A 21,741-nucleotide genomic window follows, 5' to 3' on the forward strand; every position below is an offset into this window, starting at 1 on the left:
TTGTTTTTTGTCTTTTTCTCTCTTTTTCTCCAGCAAAAACTCTGGATACATGGAAATGGTATTTTTACGGTCAAGAGTAGCTTAGAAAACAAACTCTTAGAACTCTATTATTCAAATTTTTTAGGGATTGAAGATTTAAATAGAAAATTAAAAGGATATGGTTTTATCTACCACACAAATTCCTTCCTAGACTTTCCACTATTCTCTGTTTGTGGAACAATTTGATTGGAACCGAAGAGCATAAGAAATCAAAGACACTAGGTAAATGCTTTCTTGTAGAATTGAAGTTTAAATTTATATGAATTTACCTTTTATGCTTTAAGTTTAATAGCAAGCTAGTCTTTACAAACTTAAGCAATTATTTTTATACAGGAAAAAAAATATCATACCATAAATACTAAACTAATACCTTTACAAGAAGGCTCTTCTCCTATCCACATTTTATCAGTACCACATCGACGAGTTGGATTTCCCATTAGGTGGAATCCGTATTTGCATTCATAAGAGACGATAGAGTTGTATGAGACAGCTGTAAAAATTGCCCGACCATTCTCTGGACTTCCAGGCATGGGACACTGAACAGCTGAAACAAAATAGTTTGGTAGCGAAAAGTCAAATCTTTTGTGTGCATGGTAAATGTATCCCTATTTCTTTCATATATTTACTTTAGTAGCGACACAAAGCCTAGAAGTGACTGGCATTAGTGATTCCATTCTGAGGAATAGAAATTGCGAGAGACCAAATCTAGTTTTTATATTTTTCTCTCGTGTTCTTTAGGTTTTTTTAGTGTTTCACAATGAAAGTAGATTATACCGAACGATTTGTTCGATTGGTATGTTATTAAAATTGGTATGTTGTTCGACTGGTATGTTGCTCGATTGGTATGACATTACGAACCCCATTTCCTTTAACAGCAAGGTCTACATTTTCTATCCGTTTTTCTGGCCCGGCTGTCTGGAACAAACTTCCCAAGGAGGTAAAAAACAAGACAGATCTGGTTGAATTTCGAAATTCCCTCAGGGTTATTTGTTTTTCTCGATATGTAAGATTTCAGTGGTTGTGTGTAGAGAGTGATTGGTTGAATGTTGTTAGTGAGATGATTGTTGTGTTTTTTTTGTGAGTGTTGTGAGGTGTGTTGGGTTTTTGAGTAGATGAGTCTCAAGTTCTCACTCTTTGATTTGTTTATTGGAGGGGTGGGAGAGTGAAGCGAGAGAAGATATTTATTTGTTTTTTGGTTGGGTTTTGTTAGGGTCCGAGGTAATGAAAGGAAATAAAAGGAAAATGATTATACATATATATATATATATATATATATATATATATATATATATATATATATATATATATATATATATATATATATATATATATATATATATATATATATATATATATATATATATATATTCCCTTTAAGTGTTTTTTTCCGGTTTTTGTCCGGCACGTAGTAATGCATTGGATAGTGTTTTTTAAATGACAATTTTTATTATTTAGTTTTTGTAACCCGTTTGTAAATAAAAAAGAACCTTTTAGTTCTTAGCAGAAGCGTGCAAAGCATAAAAAAGAAGTATTTGACCCCAAAGAATTTTCAACATTTAACTTCAAAGAAAACTTAAAAAAAAAACCAAAAAAACAAAGATACAAAAAACAAGTAACTTTCTGTCCAATTTTTTAACATTAGTGGGATTGGTTCTGTCTCACAATTAAGGTGTTTGCTTCTAGTTCCCAAACAAAATTAGCGCGAATCACTTAATATCAATAGGCATCCCTCCATGTTCAGCTTAATTTTTTTCTCTCAATCCTGATGGTCTTGCAACCAGTTTTGCAATTCATGAGCAGAGAAACGCACTATAAATCAGTGTTATATTTTGTGTCAGAGATTCAAGCTCTCTTAAAACTTTTGAGAGTGGTTTTCTTAATTACATTGTAAAACTTTACAACTCAAAGAAATCTGTTAGCACAGACTTTGAACAGCTCTTAATATTAGAAGCTTGTGCACTAAAAATCTTGTGAAATATTCATAAATAAAAAGTTCGTGATGTTCTTTTCCTTTTTTTTCTGAATTTTCATCTTTATGAAGGAGATCCCCTAGTTATTGAAAGTTCCAAAGAAGTTTCATAAAAGCACTATTTTCCCCGGATAGAACTAAGCATGAAACACACTTCAAAACGTCATTGAATATAGATGCAGTTAAGTCCTATGCTTTTACATCTTTTCAGTGTAGAGACTAAATTGCTCTTTTCGAAAAATCAGCACTTATTCTATTAATTTTAGGTTAATATTTGAATGTGAAAAGAATATTTACTATTAAGATGTTCCATAGGGTATTTGTGACGTAGCTAAATATTTTGGAGTAATATCAATTTCATCTTGAAATTAAATAAAAAAAACAATTTTTTTTTAACTGAAAGTAAGGAGCGATATTAAAACATAAAATGAACAGAAATTATTCCGTATATGAAAGGGGCTATCCCCTCCTCAATGCCTCGCTCTTAACGCTAAAGTTCTTTATTTTTTTTTAAAATTAAGTTGTGAGACATAGTCAAACTTTAGCGTAAAGATCGAGGCGTTGAGGAGGGGACAGACCCTTTCATATACGGAATATTTTCTGTTCGTTTGAAGTTTCCATGTCGCTCCTTACTTTCAGATAAAAAAAACTTGTTTTTTCAGCAAATTTCTGTACGTTTTTGAATTAATGCGGCTTTGATTTTGGCTCACCGTACACGAATAATTAAAACGAAATTTGCATATTAATTTTACTCTTTTTGTGGCTAAATGGCTTTCTCGAAATTTTAATCTGACGTAATTAACCAATTACTTACGTAACGAACTTCTATATTCGTATATTTTTATTACGTATATTAGGGGGTTCGCCCCCTAGTCAATACCTCGCTCTTTACGCTAAAGTTCAAAATTTGTTCCAATTCTTTAAGAATGGCCCCTTAATCACAAAGGCCGTTAATTACAACAAATAGCTCTGTTGAAAGTACAAAGAAAAAAGTTTAGCGTAAAGAGCGAGGTAATGACTAGGGGCGAACCCAATCATAAACGTTATAATTTCTGTTCGTTTTAAGTTTTAATGTTGTCCCTTACTTTCAGTTGAAAAAAGTAGGTTTTTTTTCAACTAGAAGTGTCAAAGCCTTAAACCCGGCCGTATGAACGTCTTCAAAGAATCATTACAATAATAGTAAAGTCAAAACTTTGTTTCTAAAGGATACAATACCAAAAATTTGGAATTCGAAAAAAAAAGATGTCTAAAAGTTTCTCAGGTTTTTTGTAACCAAAATATTTGATTCATATCAAAATAGAAAATATTTGTCAGGGTGGTCAGTGGGAAAATTTGTTAGTAGTTGAAAAGATAACATTTTCCCTTTTTAATATATTTTCTTCTGTAGATTATCTTTAGCTTGTAACTGTGATCTTAATGCCATTCATATAATTAGAATCACCACGAGCAAGGAAATGTTTTGTCCGTTAATTTTTGTTTCAAATTTTAAAACTTAATTCCTTTAAATCATGATGAAATAAGGATGATAGACAACTGTGGCATATATCAACATAGTGAAGTGATGGATATCAAATTTACAGCAAGAAAGAAAGATAAAAGAAAGATAAACTGAAACGAAGAGAACAAAAAGAAAGATGGAGAATAAGGCTTTCCAAATTTGAGAATTTTATTTGAGTTTTATTTTTTTATTTCTGTAGGGGGAAGGAATTTTTTGTACTTGTGTATTATGCACCACTCACTTAAGTTTACGCTGTGTGAAACTTGAGAACGAACCAGTTTCTTTGTTAGTTTTTTTCAGCTTAGCGCGAGACAACACAAAGAGAAGTGACAGAATATATGGGAAATATATAACTTGGGCAACATATTTTCACATAGGAGGGGGGGGGGGGGTGTAAAGTATTTGGACAGTTTGAAGTCAGAAAAAAATTCTTTCTAGTTGTGGCCACTAAATAATTACAGAAGAATAGCGAGGTATCTGGAAATTTTGTTAACTAAAAAAAAAAAACAATGAAAAAAAATCCCAGTATAAAGTAAATTTAATGTTCCATTTAAGGGTTTTTTCCAATTGTTAAGTGTTTTTTTTTCAATGACCGTTTTCCCAAGCATCAAGTTAAATTATTAGGTTAATGGATTGTTTGCACGGGTCGTCATCATATCGTCATGGGTCGTCATCATATCGGCATGCATGGGTCGTCATCATATTGGGATTTAATCCGAGGCTTTTCACTGACGTTTCTTTAGCATATTCTTTTTCTACGGGAGCGATTTGCTAGGCCACTGCCCAACCGGTTTCTTCAACTCGGCTAGGGGCAGGGACGTCAAGGGGCCAGAACCCCCGGTGCCTACCCAAGTTGCAGAGGCCGTTGTCCAAGTCTGGATCTTCCGCCCTTTCGTAGTTGTCCTCCTGGAGAGGATCCTCCCACGATGGTATCCTGCAGTACCATACAATTTAACCCATTGCTGGAAGAAGGTTTGCAACTAGTGGGACGTGTCAGTAGAACCCCCTTATTGACTCCGATCGCTCACCCCTGCCGCCTTCTACGATGTAGTCTAACGTTTACAGTACATAATTTATGGTTTTTCTCACTGAATGAAAAAACGCGATTTTTCTCATTTGAAAAAACAGAATTTTTCTCACTTTTATGGATGTTTCTTGGACGTTTATGAGTGTTGGTCAATTTATTTGATGTTTTTCATGAATGTCAACATCAATTTATGTCTGTTTTATGGTTTTTGTCAGTGAGAATGAAAAAACAGGAATTTTCTCACTTTGATGGATGTTTCTTGGAGAACTGTTTCCGGGTGAAGTTTATTAATGTCTGACAGATGACGTCAAGGTTGATTAATGTCTTTGGAGTTTGTACAGGAGAATTGTTTCCGGGTGAAGTTTATTAATGTCTGAAAGATGATGTCAAGGGGAATTATTGATTCACGAAAGGGGAATTATCTCCCGGCGAATGTTTAGATCTTAGAGATGAAGAGATTAACGCGGGAAAGGGTTTCCCAGTAATTTCAAATGTGACAGCGCAGGGATGTCAAAAACAAAACGAACACGCAGAAATTACCTTTAGGGGTTATTTGGGCGAAACAGTTTTAGACATTTTAGGGAATTATTTCGGCGAAACAGTTAGAGACATTTTAAAAGACGATTTTAGAAGATGTTTTAGAAGAGGATTTGAGGGTGAAACTCTGTGGTCGTTATAATACACAAGTTCTATTTGAACAGTGTTGTGAGGTCCTCTACCCCAACCCCAAAGGACTCCGATCCCCATACCCCAACCCCAAAGGGCCCCGATCCCCCTACCCCAACCCCGAAGGAAACCCCTGGCCCCAAAGCTCCCCCAGGCTGCCAAAGGACCACCCGGCCCCCCAAGGACCCCCAAAAGCCCTCCCGGGTCCCCAAAGAGCCCCCTCCCCATTTTTTAATACTTTTTAATTTGCGCATTTTGAGACAAAAGGACCCCATCCCCCAACTTTTGGCTCCCCCTCCCACCATTAGTGTTTTGTCGTGGTTTACCATGTCGCAGTTACATTCTCTTGATTTTTCAAAGCTCATTTGGATTTCCTTCGTTGAAATGAAAGAGTTGGAATATTTCAGTAGTGTTTTGTCAGGGATTACCTTGTCACAGTTACATTCTCTTAATTTTTCAAGGTTCATTTTGGATTTCTTTCATTAAAATGCAAGAGTTGGAATATTTCAGTAGTGTTTTGTTGTGGTTTACCTTGTCACAGTTACATTCTCTTGATTTTTCAAAGTTCATTTTGGATTTCTTTCGTTGAAATGCAAGAGTTGGAATATTTCAGTAGTGTTTTGTTGTGGTTTGCCTTGTCACAGTTACAATCTCTTGATTTTTCAAAGTTGATTTTGGATTTCATCCGTTGAAATGCAAGAGTTGGAATATTTCAGTAGTGTTTTGTCATGATTTACCTTGTCACAGTTACATTCTCTCAATTTTTCAAAGTTCATTTTGAACTTCTTTCGTTGAAATGCAAGAGTTGTAATATTTCAGTAGTGTTTTGTTGTGGTTTACCTTGTTACAGTTACATTTTCTTGAATTTTCAAAGTTCATTTTCAATTTCTTTCATTGAAATGCAAGATTTGGAATATTTCAGTAGTGTTTTGTTGTGGTTTACCTTATCACAGTTACATTTTGTTGATTTTGCAAAGTTCATTTTGAATTTTTTTCGTTGAAATGCAAGAGTTGGAATAATTCAGTAGTGTTTTGTCATGGTTTACCTTGTCACAGTTACATTCTCTTGATTTTTCAAAGTTCATTTGAATTTCTTTCACTGAAATACAAGAGTTGGAATATTTCAGTAGTGTTTTGTCGCGATTTACCTTGTCACAGTTACATTCTCTTGGTTTTTCAAAGTTCATTTTGAATTTCTTTCATTGAAATGCAAGAGTTGGATTATTTCAGTAGTGTTTTGTCGTGGTTTACCATTTCAAAGTTACATTCTCTTGATTTTTCAAAGTTCATTTTTGATTTCTTTCGTTGAAATGCAAGAGTTGGATTATTTCAGTAGTGTTTTGTCATTGTTTACCATGTCACAGTTATAGTCTCTTGATTTTTCAAAGTTCATTTTGAATTTCTTTCGTTGAAATGCAAGAGTTGGAATATTTCAGTATCGTTTTGTTGTGGTTTACCTTGTGACAGTTACATTCTCGTGATTTTTCAAAGATCTTTTTGGTTTTCTTTCGTTGAAATGCAAGAGTTGGAATATTTCAGTAGTGTTTTGATGTGGTTTACCTTGTCACGTTCTCTTGATTTTTCAAAGTTCATTTTGGTTTTCTTTCGTTGAAATGCAAGAGTTGGAATATTTCAGTAGTGTTTTGTTGTGATTTACCTTGTCTTACTTACATTCTCTTAATTTTTCAAAGTTCATTTTGGATTTCTTTCGATGAAATGCAAGAGTTGGAATATTTCAATAGTGTTTCGTCGTGGTTTAACTAGTCACAGTTACATTCTCTTAAGTTTTCAAAGTTCATTTTGGATTTCTTTCGTTGAAATGCAAGAGTTGGAATATTTCAGTAGTGTTTTGTTGTGGTTTACCTTGTCACAGTTACATTCTCTTAATTTTTCAAAGTTCATTTTGAATTTCTTTCACTTAAATGCGAGAGTTGGAATATTTCATTAGTGTTTTGTCATGGTTTACTTTGTCACAGATACATTTTCTTGATTTTTCAAAGTTTATTTCGAATTTCTTTCATTGAAATGCAAGAGTTGGAATATTTCAGTAGTGTTTTGTTTTGGTTTACCTTGTCGCAGTTACATTCTCTTGATTTTTCAAAGCTCATTTGGATTTCTTTCGTTGAAATGCAAGAGTGGGAATATTTCAGTAGTGTTTTGTCATGGATTACCTTGTCACAGTTACATACTCTTAATTTTTCAAAGTTCATTTTGAATTTGTCTCGTTGAAATGCAAGGGTTGGAATATTTCAGTAGTGTTTTGATGTGGTTTACCTTGTCACAGTTACAATCTCTTGATTTTTCAAAGTTCATTTTGGATTTCTTTCGTTGAAATGCAAGAGTTGGAATATTTCAGTAGTGTTTTGATGTGGTTTACCTTGTCACAGTTACAATCTCTTGATTTTTCAAAGTTCATTTTGGTTTTCTTCCTTTGAAATGCAAGAGTTGGAATATTTCAGTAGGGTTTTGTTGTGGTTTACCTTGTCACACTTACATTCTCTTATTTTTTCAAAGTTCATTTTGGATTTCTTTCGATGAAAACCAAGAGTTGGAATATTTCAGTAGTGTTTTGTCATGGTTTACCATGTCACACTTACATTCTCTTAATTTTTCAAAGTTCATTTTGGATTTCTTTCGTTGAAATGCAAGAGTTGTAATGTTTCAGTAGTGTTTTGTTATGGTTTACCTTATCACAGTTACATTTTCTTGAATTTTCAAAGTTCTTTTTCAATTTATTTCGTTGAAATGCAAGAGTTGAAATATTTCAGTAGTGTTTTGTTGTGGTTTACCTTATCACAGTTACATTTTCTTGATTTTTCAAAGTTCATTTTGAATTTATTTCATTGAAAGGCAAGATTTGGAATATTCCAATAGTGTTTTGTCATGGTTTACCTTGTGACAGTTAAATTCTCTTGATTTTTACAAGTTCATTTGAATTTCTTTCATTGAAAAACAATTTGGATTATTCCAGTAGTGTTTTGTCGTGGTTTACCTTGTCAAACTTACATTTTAATTATTTTTCAAAGTTAATTTTGGATTTCTTTAATTGAAATGCAAGAGTTGGATTATTTCAGTAGTGTTTTGTCGTGGTTTACCATTTCACAGTTACATTCTCTTAATTTTTCAAAGTTTATTGTCGATCTCTTTCGTTGAAATGCAAGAGTTGGAATATTTCAGTAGTGTTATGTCATTGTTTACCATGTCACAGTTATATTCTCTTGATTTTTCAAAGTTCATTTTGAATTTCTTTCGTTGAAATGCAAGAGTTGGAATATTTCAGTATTGTTTTGTCGTGGTTTACCTTGTCACAGTTACATTCTCGTGATTTTTCAAAGATCATTTTGGTTTTCTTTCGTTGAAATGCAAGAGTTGGAATATTTCAGTAGTGTTTTGATGTGGTTTACCTTGTCACGTTCTCTTGATTTTTCAAAGTTCATTTTGGTTTTCTTTCGATGAAATGCAAGAGTTGGAATATTTCAATAGTGTTTCGTCGTGGTTTACCTAGTCACAGTTACATTCTCTTAAGTTTTCAAAGATCATTTTGGATTTCTTTCGTTGAAATGCAAGAGTTGGAATATTTCAGTAGTGTTTTGTTGTGGTTTACCTTATCACAGTTACATTTTCTTAATTTTTCAATGTTTATTTTTAATTTCTTTCGTTGAAATGCAACAGTTGCAATATTTCAGTAGTGTTTTGTCATGGTTTACCTTATCACAGTTACATTCTCTTGATTTTTCAAAGTTCATTTTGAATTTCTTTCATTGAAATGCAAGAGTTGGAATATTTCAGTAGTGTTTTGTCATGGTTTCCCTTGTCACAGATACATTTTCTTGATTTTTCAAAGTTCATTTCGAATTTCTTTCATTGAAATGCAAGAGTTGGATTATTTCAGTAGTGTTATGTTGTGGTTTACCTTGTCACAGTTACATTCTCTTGATTTTTTCAAAGTTCATTTGAATTTCTTACATTGAAATGCAAGAGTTGAAATATTTCAGTAGTGTTTTGTTGTGGTTTACCTTTTCACAGTTACATTCTCTTGATTTTTCAAAGTTCATTTCGGTTTTTCTTTCATTGAAATGCAAGAGTTGGGATATTTCAGTTGTGTTTTGTTGTGCTTTACCTTGTCACAGTTACATTCTCTTAATTTTTCAAAGTTCATTGTGAATTTCTCTCGTTGAAATGCTAGAGTTGGAATATTTCAGTAGTGTCTTGTTGTGGTTTACCTTGTCACAGTTACATTTTCTTGATTTTTCAAAGTTCATTTTGAATTTCTTTCATTGAAATGCAAGGGTTGGAATATTTCACTAGTGTTTTGTCAAGGTTTACCATGTCACAGTTACAAGCTCTTGATTTTTTAAAGATCATTTTGGTTTTCTTTTCTTGAAATGCAAGAGTTAGAATATTTCAGTAGTGTTTTGATGAGGTTTACCTTGTCACAGTTACATTCTCTTGATTTTTCAAAGTTCATTTTGGTTTTATTTCGTTGAAATGCAAGAGTTGGATTATTTCAGTAATGTTTTGTTGTGCTTTACCTTGTCACGGTTACATTCTCTTAATTTTTCAAAGCTCATTTTGAATTTTTTTTCGTTGAAATGCGAGAGTTGGAATATTTCAGTAGTGTTTTGTCGTGGTTTGCCTTCTCACAGTTACATTCTCTTGATTTTTCAAATTTAATTTTGAATTTCTTTCATTGAAATGCAAGAGTTGGATTATTTCAGTAATTTTATGTCGTGGTTTTCCATGTCACAGTTACATTCTCTTGATTTTTCAAAGTTCATTTGGATTTCATTCATTGAAATGCAAGAGTTGGAATATTTCAGTAGTGTTTTGTTATGGTTTACCTTAACACAGTTACATTCTCGTGATTTTTCAAAATTCATTTTGAATTTCTATCGTTGAAATGCAAGAGTTAGAATATTTCAGTAGTGTTTTGCTGTGGTTTACCTTGTCACAGTTACATTCCCTTGATTTTTCAAAGTTCATTCTGAATTTCTTTCATTGAAATGCAAAAGTTGGAATATTTCACTAGTGTTTTGTCATGGTTTACCATCTCACAGTTACATTCTCTTGATTTTTCAAAGTTCATCTTGAATTTCTTTCGTTGAAATGCAAGAGTTGGAATATTTCAGTAGTGTTTTGTTGAGGTTTACCTTGTCACAGTTACATTCTCTTTATTTTTCAAAGTGCATTTTGAATTTCTATAATTGAAATGAAAGAGATGGAATATACAGTGTTTCGTCGTAGTTTATCTAGTCACACTTACATTCTCTTAATTTCTCAAAGTTCATTTTGGATTTCATTCGATGAAATGAAAGAGTTGGAATATTTCAGTAGTGAATTGTTGTAATTTGCCTATACACATTTAAGTTTTCTTGTGTTTTCAAATTTAATTTTGAATTTATTTGATTGAAATGAAAGAGTTGGAATATTTCACTAGTGTTTTGTCAAGGTTTACCGTGTCACAGTTACATTCTCTTGATTTTTCAAAGTTCATTTTGGTTTTATTTCGTTGATATGCAAGAGCTGGAATATTTCAGTAGTGTTATGTTGTGGTTTACCTTGTCACACTTACATTCTCGTAATTTTTCAAAGTTCATTTTGGATTTCTTTCGATGAAATGCAAGAGTTGGAATATTTCAATAGTGTTTTGCCGTGGTTTACGTAGTCACAGTTACTTTCTCATAATTTTTCAAAGTTCACTTTGGTTTTCTTTCATTGAAATGCAAGAGTTGGAATATTTCACTAGTGTTTTGTCAAGGTTAGGTGTGGTTTACCTTGTCACAGTTACATTCTCTTGATTTTTCAAAGTTCATTCTGAATTTTTTTCATTGAAATGCGAGAGTTGGAATATTTCACTGGTGTTTTGTCATGGTTTACCATCTCACAGTTACATTCTCTTGATTTTTCAAAAATCATCTTGAATTTCTGTCGTTGAAATGCAAGAGTTGAAATATTTCAGTAGTGTTTTGTTGCGGTTTACCATGTCACAGTTACATTCTCTTGATTTCTCAAAGTTCATTTTGAATTTCTATCATTGAAATGCAAGAGTTGGAATATTTCAATAGTGTTTTGTCGTGGTTTACCTTGCCACAGTTACATTCTCTTAATTTTTCAAAGTTCATTTTGAATTTCTTTCGTTGAAATGAAAGAGTTGGAATATTTCAGTAGTGTTTTGACGTGGTTTACCTTGGCACAGTTACATTCTCTTAATTTTTCAAAGTTCATTTTGAATTTCTTTCATTGAAATGCAAGAGTTGGAATATTTCAGTAGTGTTATGTCGTGGTTTACCTTGTCACAGTTATATTCTCCTGATTTTTCAAAGTTCATTTTGGTTTTCTTTTCTTGAAAGGGAAGAGTTGGAATATTTCAGTAGTGTTTTGATGAGGTTTACATTGTCACAGTTACATTCTCTTGATTTTTCGAAGTTTATTTTGGTTTTTCTTTCGTTGAAATGCAAGAGTTGGGATATTTCAGTAGTGTTTTGTTGTGGTTTACCTTGTCACAGTTACATTTTGTTAATTTTTCAAAGTTCATTTTGTATTTCTTTCGTTGAAATGCAAGAGTTGGAATATTTCAGTATTGCTTTGCTGTGGTTTACCATGACACAGTTACATTCTCTTAATTTTTAAAACTTCATTTAAGATTTTCCTCGTTGAAATGCAAGAGTTTGAATATTTAAGTAGAGGTCTGTTGTTTTTTATCTTGTCATATTTACATTCTCTTTATTTTTCAAGTTTCATTTTGAAATTCTATCATCAATAAGAAAGAGTTGTACTCTGTCAGTAGTGTTTTTTCGTGGTTTACCATTTAACAATTAAATTCTATTGATTTTTCAAAGTTCAATTGAATTTCTTTCATTGAAATGCAAGAGTTGGATTATTTCAGTAGTGTTTTGTTGTGCTTTACCTTGTCACAGTTACACTCTCTTAATTTTTCAAAGCTCATTTTGAATTTCTTTCGTTGAAATGCTAGAGTTGGAATATTTCAGTAGTGTTTTGTCGTGGTTTACCTTCTCACAGTTACATTCTCTTGATTTTTCAAAGTTCATTTTCAATTTCTTTCATTGAAATGCGAGAGTTGGGATATTTCAGTAGTGTTTTGTTGTGGTTTACCTTCTCACAATTACATTCTCTTGATTTTTCAAAGTTCATTTTGGATTTCTGTCATTGAAATGCAAGAGTTGGAATATTTCAGTAGTGTTTTGTTATGGTTTATCTTAACACAGTTACATTCTCTTAATTTTTCAAAGTTCATTTTGAATTTCTATCGTTGAAATGAAAGAGTTGGAATATTTCAGTAGTGTTTTGTTGTGTTTTAACTTGTCACAGTTACATTTTCTTGATTTTTCAAAGTTCATTTTGAATTTATTTCTTTGAAATGCAAGAGTTGGAATATTTAAGTAGTGTTTTGTTGTGGTTTACCTTGTCACAGCTACATTCTCTTGATTTTTCAAAGTTCATTTTGAATTTCATTCGTTGGAAATGCAAGAGTTGGAATATTTCAGTAGTATTTTGTCGTGGTTTACCTTGCCAAAGAATCAAAGTTCATCTTGAATTTCTTTCATTGAAATGCAAGAGTTGGAATATTTCACTAGTGTTTTGTCATGGTTTATCATGTCACAGTTACATTCTCTTGATTTTTCAAAGATCACTTTGTTTTTCTTTCGTTGAAATGCAAGAGTTGGAATATTACTGTAGTGTTTTGATGAGGTTTACCTTGTCACAGTTACATTCTCTTGATTTTTCAAAGTTCATTTGGTTTTATTTCGTTGAAAATGTAAGAGTTGGAATATTTCAGTAGTGTTTTGTTGTGGTTTACCTTGTCACACTTACATTCTCTTCTCTTAGGCTAGGTTAGGTTAAGTTAGGTTAGGTTAGCCTACGCACGCGCGCGTACGTAGGCTAGCCTAACCTAACCTAACTTAACTTAACCTAACTTGATCTAGCCTAACCTAACCTAACAAAAATCATGAAAATGTAACTGTGTCAAGGTAAAGCACAACAAAACACATTTCAACGAAGGAAATCCACAATGAACTTTGAAAAATCAAGAGAATGTAACTGTGACAAAGTAAACCACGACAAAACACTACTGAAATATTCAAACTCTTACATTTCAACCACAACAGAACACTACTGAAATATTCCAACTCTTACATTTCAACGAAAGAAATCCAAATGAACTTTGAAAAATTAAGAGAATGTAACTGTGACTAGTTAAACCACGACAAAACACTATTGAAATATTCCGATTCTTTCATTTCATCGAGAGAAATCCAAAATAAACTTTGAAAAACTAAGAGAATGTAAGTTTGACAAGGTGAATCACAACAAAACACTACTGAAATATTCCAACTCTTTCATTTTCAACGAAATAAAACCAAATGAACTTTGAAAAATCAAGAGAATGTAACTGTAACAAGGTAAACCTCATCAAAACACTACTGTAATATTCCAACTCTTGCATTTCAACGAAAGAAAACCAAAGTGATCTTTGAAAAATCAAGAGAATGTAACTGTGACATGGTAAACCTTGACAAAACACTAGTGAAATATTCCAACTCTTGCATTTCAATGAAAAAAATTCAAGATGAACTTTGATTCTTTGGCAAGGTAAACCACGACAATACACTACTGAAATATTCCAAATCTTACATTTTCAACGAAATAAAACCAAATGAACTTTGAAAAATTAAGAGAATGTAAGTGTGACAAGGTAAAACTCATCAAAACACTACTGTAATATTCCAACTCTTGCATTTCAACGAAAGAAAACCAAAGTGATCTTTGAAAAATCAAGAGAATGTAACTGTGACATGGTAAACCACGACATAACACTACTGAAATATTCCAACTCTTGCATTTCAACCAAAGAAATTCAAAATGAACTTTGAAAAATCAAGAGAATGTAACTGTGAGAAGGTAAACCACGACAAAACACTACTGAAATATTCCAACTCTCGCATTTCAACGAAAGAAATTCAAAAGGAACTTTGAAAAATCAAGAGAATGTAACCGTGACAAGGTAAAGCACAACAAAAAACTGCTGAAATAATCCAACTCTTGCATTTCAATGAAATAAATTCAATTGAAATTTGAAAAATCAATAGAATTTAACTGTGAAATGGTAAATCACGACAAAACACTGACATATTCCAACTCTTGCATTTCAATGAATGAAATTCAAAATGAACTTTGAAAAATCAAGAGAATGTAACTGTGACAAGGTAAACCACAACAAAACACTACTGATATATTCCAACTCTTGCATTTCAACGAGAGAAATTCAAAATGAACTTTGAAAAATTAAGAAAATGTAAATGTGACAAGGTAAACCATGAAAAAACACTATTGAAATATTCCAACTCTTGCATTTCATCGAAAGAAATCCAAAATGAACTTTGAAAAATTAAGAGAATGTAACTGTGAAAAGGTAAACCACAACAAAACACTACTGAACTATCCCAACTCTTGCATTTCAACGAAAGAAAAACCAAAATGAACTTTGAAAAATCAAGAGAATGTAACTGTGACAATGTAAACCTCATCAAAACACTACTGAAATATTCCAACTCTTGCATTTCAAGAAAAGAAAACCAAAATGAACTTTGAAAAATCATGAGAATGTAACTGTGACAAGGTAAACCACGACAAAACACTACTGAAATAATCCAACTCGTTCATTTCAACGAACGAAATCCAAAATGAACTTTGAAAAATCAAGAGAATGTAACTTTGACAAGGTAAACCACATCAAAACACTACTGAAATATTCCAAATCTTGCATTTGAACGTAAGAAATTTAAAATGGACTTTGAAAAATCAAGAAAATGTAGCTGTGACATGGTAAACCACAACAAAACACTACTGAAATATTCCAACTCTTGCATTTCAATGATATAAATTCAAAATGAACTTTGAAAAATTAAGAGAATGTAACTGTGACATGGTAAACCGCAACAAAACACTACTGAAATATTCCAACTCTTGCATTTCAACGAAAGAAATTTAAGATTGTTTTTTGAAAAATCAAGAGAATGTAACTGTGAGATGGTAAACCATGACAAAACACCAGTCAAATGAACTTTGAATTCAGAATGAACTTTGAAAAATCAAGAGAATGTAACTGTGACAAGGTAAACCACACCTAACCTTGACAAAACACTAGTGAAATATTCAAACTCTTGCATTTCAATGAAAGAAATCCAAAATGAACTTTGAAAAATTAAGAGAATGTAACTGTGAAAAGGTAAACCACAACAAAACACTACTGAAATATCCCAACTCTTGCATTTCAACGAAAGAAAAACCAAAATTAACTTTGAAAAATCAAGAGAATGTAACTGTGACAATGTAAACCTCATCAAAACGCTACTGAAATATTCCAACTCTTGCATTTCAAGAAAAGAAAACCAACATTTCAAGAAAAGAAAACTTTGAAAAATTAAGAGAATGTAACTGTGACTACGTAAACCACTACAAAACACTATTGAAATATTCCAACTCTTGCATTTCATCGAAAGAAATCCAAAATGAACTTTGAAAAATTAAGAGAATGTAAGTGTGACAAGGTAAACCACAACAAAACACTACTGAAATATTCCAACTCTTGCATTTCAACGAAATAAAACCAAAATGAACTATGAAAAATCAAGAGAATGTAACTGTGACAAGGCAAACCTCATCAAAACACTACTGAAATATTCCAACTCTTGCATTTCAACGAAAGAAATCCAAAAGGATCTTTGAAAAATCAAAGAGAATGTAACTGTGACATGGTAAACCTTGACAAAACACTACTGAAATATTTCAACTCTTGCATTTCAATGAAAGAAATTCAAAGTGAACTTTGAAAAATCAAAAAAATGTAACTGTGACAAGGTAAACCACGATAAAACACTATTGAAGTATTCCAACTCTTGCATTTCATCGAAAGAAATTCATAATGAACTTTGAAAAATTAAGATAATGTAACTGTGACAAGGTAAACCACGACAAAAAACTTCTGAAATATTCAAACTCTTGCATTCCAATGATAGAAATTCAAAATGGACTTTGAAAAATCAAGAGAATGTAACTGTGAGATGGTAAACCATGACAAAACACTAGTGAAATATTCCAACTCTTGCATTTCAACGAAAGAAATTCAAAGTGAACTTTGAAAAATTAAGAGAATGTAACTTTGAAAAGGTAAACCACAACAAAACACTACTGAAATATCCCAACTCTTGCATTTCAACGAAAGAAAAACCAAAATGAACTTTGAAAAATCAAGAGAATGTAACTGTGACAATGTAAACCTCATCAAAACACTACTGAAATATTCCAACTCTTGCATTTCAAGAAAAGAAAAACAAAATGAACTTTGAAAAATCATGAGAATGTAAATGTGACAATGTAAACCACGACATAACACTACTGAAATATTCCATCTCTTGCATTTCAATGAAAGAAATCCAAAATGAACTTTAAAAAATTAAGAGAATGTAACTGTGACAAAGTAAACTACAACAAAACACAAATGACATAATCCAACTCGTCCATTTCATCGAAATAAATACAAAATGAAATATGAAAAATTAAGAGAATGTATGTGTGCCAGGGTTAACCACGACAAAACACTACTGAAATAAACCAACTCTCACATTTCAATGAAAGAAAACCAAAATGAACTTTGAAAAATTAAGAGAATGTAACTGTGACATGGTAAACCATGACAAAACACCAGTGAAATATTCCAACTCTTGCATTTCAATGAAAGAAATTCAGAATGAACTTTGAAAAATCAAGAGAATGTAACTGTGACAAGGTAAACCACACCTAACCTTGACATAACACTAGTGAAATATTCCAACTCTTGCATTTCAATGAAATAAATCCAAAGTGAACTTTGAAAAATTATGAGAAAGTAACTGTGACTAGGTAAACCACGACAAAACACTATTGAAATATTCCAACTCTTGCATTTCATCGAAAGAAATCCAAAATGAACTTTGAAAAATTAAGAGAATATAAGTGTGACAAGGTAAACCACAACAAAACACTACTGAAATATTCCAACTCTTGCATTTCACCGAAATAAAACCAAAATGAACTGAAAAATCAAGAGAACGTAACTGTGACAAGGCAAACCTCATCAAAACACTACTGAAATATTCCAACTCTTGCATTTCAACGAAACAAAACCAAAATGATCTTTGAAAAATCAAGAGAATGTAACTGTGACATGGTAAACCTTGACAAAACACTAGTGAAATATTTCAACTCTTGCATTTCAATGAAAGACATTCAAAATGAACTTTGAAAAATTAAGAGAATTTAACTGTGACAAGGTAAACCACGACAAAACACTATTGAAATATTCCAACTCTTGCATTTCATAGAAAAAAATTCAAAATTAACTTTGAAAAATTAAGAGAATGTAACTGTGACAAGGTAAATCACGATAAAACACTTCTGAAATAATCCAACTCTTGCATTCCAATGATAGAAATTCAAAATGAACTTTGAAAAATTAAGAGAATGTAACTGTGACATGGTAAACCGCAACAAAACACTACTGAAATATTCCAACTCTTGCATTTCAACGAAAGAAATTTAAGATGATTTTTGAAAAATCAAGAGAATGTAACTGTGAGATGGTAAACCTTGACAAAACACCAGTCAAATATTCCAACTCTTGCATTTCAATGAAAGAAATTCAGAATGAACTTTGAAAAATCAAGAGAATGTAACTGTGACAAGGTAAACCACACCTAACCTTGACAAAACACTAGTGAAATATTCAAACTCTTGCATTTCAATGAAAGAAATCCAAAATGAACTTTGAAAAATTAAGAGATTGTAACTGTGAAAAGGTAAACCACAACAAAACACTACTGAAATATCCCAACTCTTGCATTTCAACGAAAGAAAAACCAAAATGAACTTTGAAAAATCAAGAGAATGTAACTGTGACAATGTAAACCTCATCAAAACGCTACTGAAATATTCCAACTCTTGCATTTCAAGAAAAGAAAACCAACATTTCAAGAAAAGAAAACTTTGAAAAATTATGAGACAGTAACTGTGACTACGTAAACCACGACAAAACACTATTGAAATATTCCAACTCTTGCATTTCATCGAAAGAAATCCAAAATGAACTTTGAAAAATTAAGAGAATGTAAGTGTGACAAGGTAAACCACAACAAAACACTACTGAAATATTCCAACTCTTGCATTTCAACGAAATAAAACCAAAATGAACTATGAAAAATCAAGAGAATGTAACTGTGACAAGGCAAACCTCATCAAAACACTACTGAAATATTCCAACTCTTGCATTTCAACGAAAGAAAACCAAAAGGATCTTTGAAAAATCAAGAGAATGTAACTGTGACATGGTAAACCTTGACAAAACACTAGTGAAATATTTCAACTCTTGCATTTCAATGAAAGAAATTCAAAGTGAACTTTGAAAAATTAAGAAAATGTAACTGTGACAAGGTAAACCACTATAAAACACTAGTGAAATATTCCAACTCTTGCATTCCATCGAAAGAAATTCAAAATGAACTTTGAAAAATTAAGAGAATGTAACTGTGACAAGGTAAACCACGACAAAAAACTTCTGAAATATTCCAACTCTTGCATTCCAATGATAGAAATTCAAAATGGACTTTGAAAAATCAAGAGAATGTAACTGTGAGATGGTAAACCATGACAAAACACTAGTGAAATATTCCAACTCTTGCATTTCAACGAAAGAAATTCAAAGTGAACTTTGAAAAATTAAGAGAATGTAACTTTGAAAAGGTAAACCACAACAAAACACTACTGAAATATCCCAACTCTTGCATTTCAACGAAAGAAAAACCAAAATGAACTTTGAAAAATCAAGAGAATGTAACTGTGACAATGTAAACCTCATCAAAACACTACTGAAATATTCCAACTCTTGCATTTCAAGAAAAGAAAACCAAAATGAACTTTGAAAAATCATGAGAATGTAAATGTGACAAAGTAAACCACGACATAACACTACTGAAATATTCCAACTCTTGCATTTCAATGAAAGAAATTCAAAATGAACTTTTAAAAATCAAGAGAATGTAACTGTGACAATGTAAAGCATGACAAAACACCACTTAAACATTACAACTCTTTAATTTCATAGAAAGAAATTCAAAATGAACTTGGAATAATCAAGAGAATGTAACTGTGACAGGGTAAATCAAGACAAAACACTACTGAAATATTCCAAATCTTGCATTTCAATGAAAGAAAATCAAAATGAACTTTGAAAATCAAGAGAATGTAACTGTGACATGGTAAACCATGACAAAACACTACTGAAATATTCCAACTCTTGCATTTCAATGAAAGAAATTCAGAATGAACTTTGAAAAATCAAGAGAATGTAACTGTGACAAGGTAAACCACACCTAACCTTGACATAACACTAGTGAAATATTCCAACTCTTGCATTTCAATGAAATAAATCCAAAGTGAACTTTGAAAAATTATGAGAAAGTAACTGTGACTACGTAAACCACGACAAAACACTATTGAAATATTCCAACTCTTGCATTTCATCGAAAGAAATCCAAAATGAACTTTGAAAAATTAAGAGAATGTAAGTGTGACAAGGTAAACCACAACAAAACACTACTGAAATATGCCAATTCTTGCATTTCACCGAAAGAAAACCAAAATGAACTGAAAAATCAAGAGAACGTAACTCTGACAAGGCAAACCTCATCAAAACACTACTGAAATATTCCAACTCTTGCATTTCAACGAAACAAAACCAAAATGATCTTTGAAAAATCAAGAGAATGTAACTGTGACATGGTAAACCTTGACAAAACACTAGTGAAATATTTCAACTCTTGCATTTCAATGAAAGACATTCAAAATGAACTTTGAAAAATAAACAGAATGTAACTGTGACAAGGTAAACCACGACAAAACACTATTGAAATATTCCAACTCTTGCATTTCATCGAAAAAAATTCAAAATGAACTTTGAAAAATTAAGAGAATGTAGCTGTGACAAGGTAAACCACGACAAAACACTTCTGAAATATTCCAACTCGTGCATTCCAATGATAGAAATTTAAAATGAACTTTGAAAAATCAAGAGAATGTAACTGTGACAAGGTAAACCACAACAAAACACTACTGAAGTATTCCAACTCTTGCATTTCAACGAAAGAAATTCAAGATGAACTTTGAAAAATCAAGAGAATGTAACTGTGAGATGGTAAACCATGACAAAACACTAGTGAAATATTCCAACTCTTGCTTTTCAATGAAAGAAATTCAGAATGAACTTTGAAAAATCAAGAGAATGTATCTGTGACAAGGTAAACCACAACAAAACACTACTGAAATATTCCAACTCTTGCATTTCAATGAAAGAAATTCAAAATGAACTTTAAAAAATCAAAAAAATTTAACTGTGACAATGTAAACCACAGCTAAACACTTCTGAAATAGTCTAGTTCATGCATTTCAACAAAATAAATTCAAAATGAATTTTGAAAAATCACGGAAATGTTTCTGTGTTAAGGTAAATCACAACAAAACACTACTGAAACATTCCAACTCTTGCATTTCAATGAGTGAAATCCAAAATGAACTTTGAAAAATCAAGAGAATGTAACTGTGACATGGAAAACCACGACATGACACTACTGAAATAATCCAACTCTTGCATTTCAATGAAAGAAATTCAAAATGAACTTTGAAAAATCAAGAGAATGTAACTGTGAGAAGGTAAACCACGACAAAACATTACTGAAATATTCCAACTCTCGCATTTCAACGAAAGAAATTCAAAATGAGCTTTGAAAAATTAAGAGAATGTAACCGTGACAAGGTAAAGCACAATAAAACACTACTGAAATAATCCAACTCTTGCATTTCAACAAAATAAAACCAAAATGAACTTTGAAAAATCAAGAGAATGTAACTTTGACAAGGTAAACCTCATCAAAACACTACTGAAATATTCCAACTCTTGCATTTCAAGAAAAGAAAACCAAAATGATCTTTGACAAAACAAGAGAATGTAACTGTGACATGGTAAACCTTGACAAAACACAAGTGAAATATTCCAATTCTTGCATTTCAATGAAAGAAATTCAAAATGAACTTTGAAAAATCTAGAAAATGTAACTGTGACAAGGTAAACCACAATAATACACTACTGAAATATTCCAACTCTAGCATTTCAACGAGAGAAATTCAAAATGAACTTTTAGAACTTAAGAGAATGTAACTATGACAATATAAACCTTGACAAAATACTACTGAAATATCCCAACTCTTGCATTTCATCGAAAGAAATCCAAAATGATCTTTAAAAAAATACGAAAATATAAGTGAGAGAATGTAAACTACGTCAAAACACTACTGAAATATCCCAACTCTTGCATTTCAATGAAAGAAAAACCAAAATGAACTTGGAAAAATCAAGAGAATGTAACTGTGACAATGTAAACCACATCAAAACACTACTGAAATATTCCAAATCTTGCATTTCAATGAAAGAAA

At 31.7% G+C, this 21,741-nt stretch overlaps 1 protein-coding gene across 2 annotated transcripts in view; it reads right to left on the reverse strand.

Annotated features, from left to right (window-relative positions):
• Hasp (Hig-anchoring scaffold protein) overlaps positions 1–21,741 on the reverse strand; it is a 359,559-nt gene that overhangs the window by 199,368 nt on the left and 138,450 nt on the right. For both annotated transcript variants that reach the window (XM_089094509.1, XM_089094508.1), the window contains exon 7: positions 410–583. In XM_089094509.1, coding sequence (XP_088950635.1) covers positions 410–583 — 174 coding nt within the window. The remainder of the gene's footprint in view (positions 1–409; positions 584–21,741) is intronic.

This window comes from Artemia sp. Qi Xiang Cuo, chromosome 9 (assembly GCF_049724085.1).
Source record: "Artemia sp. Qi Xiang Cuo chromosome 9, ASM4972408v1, whole genome shotgun sequence".
Lineage (NCBI taxonomy): Eukaryota > Metazoa > Arthropoda > Branchiopoda > Anostraca > Artemiidae > Artemia > Artemia sp. Qi Xiang Cuo.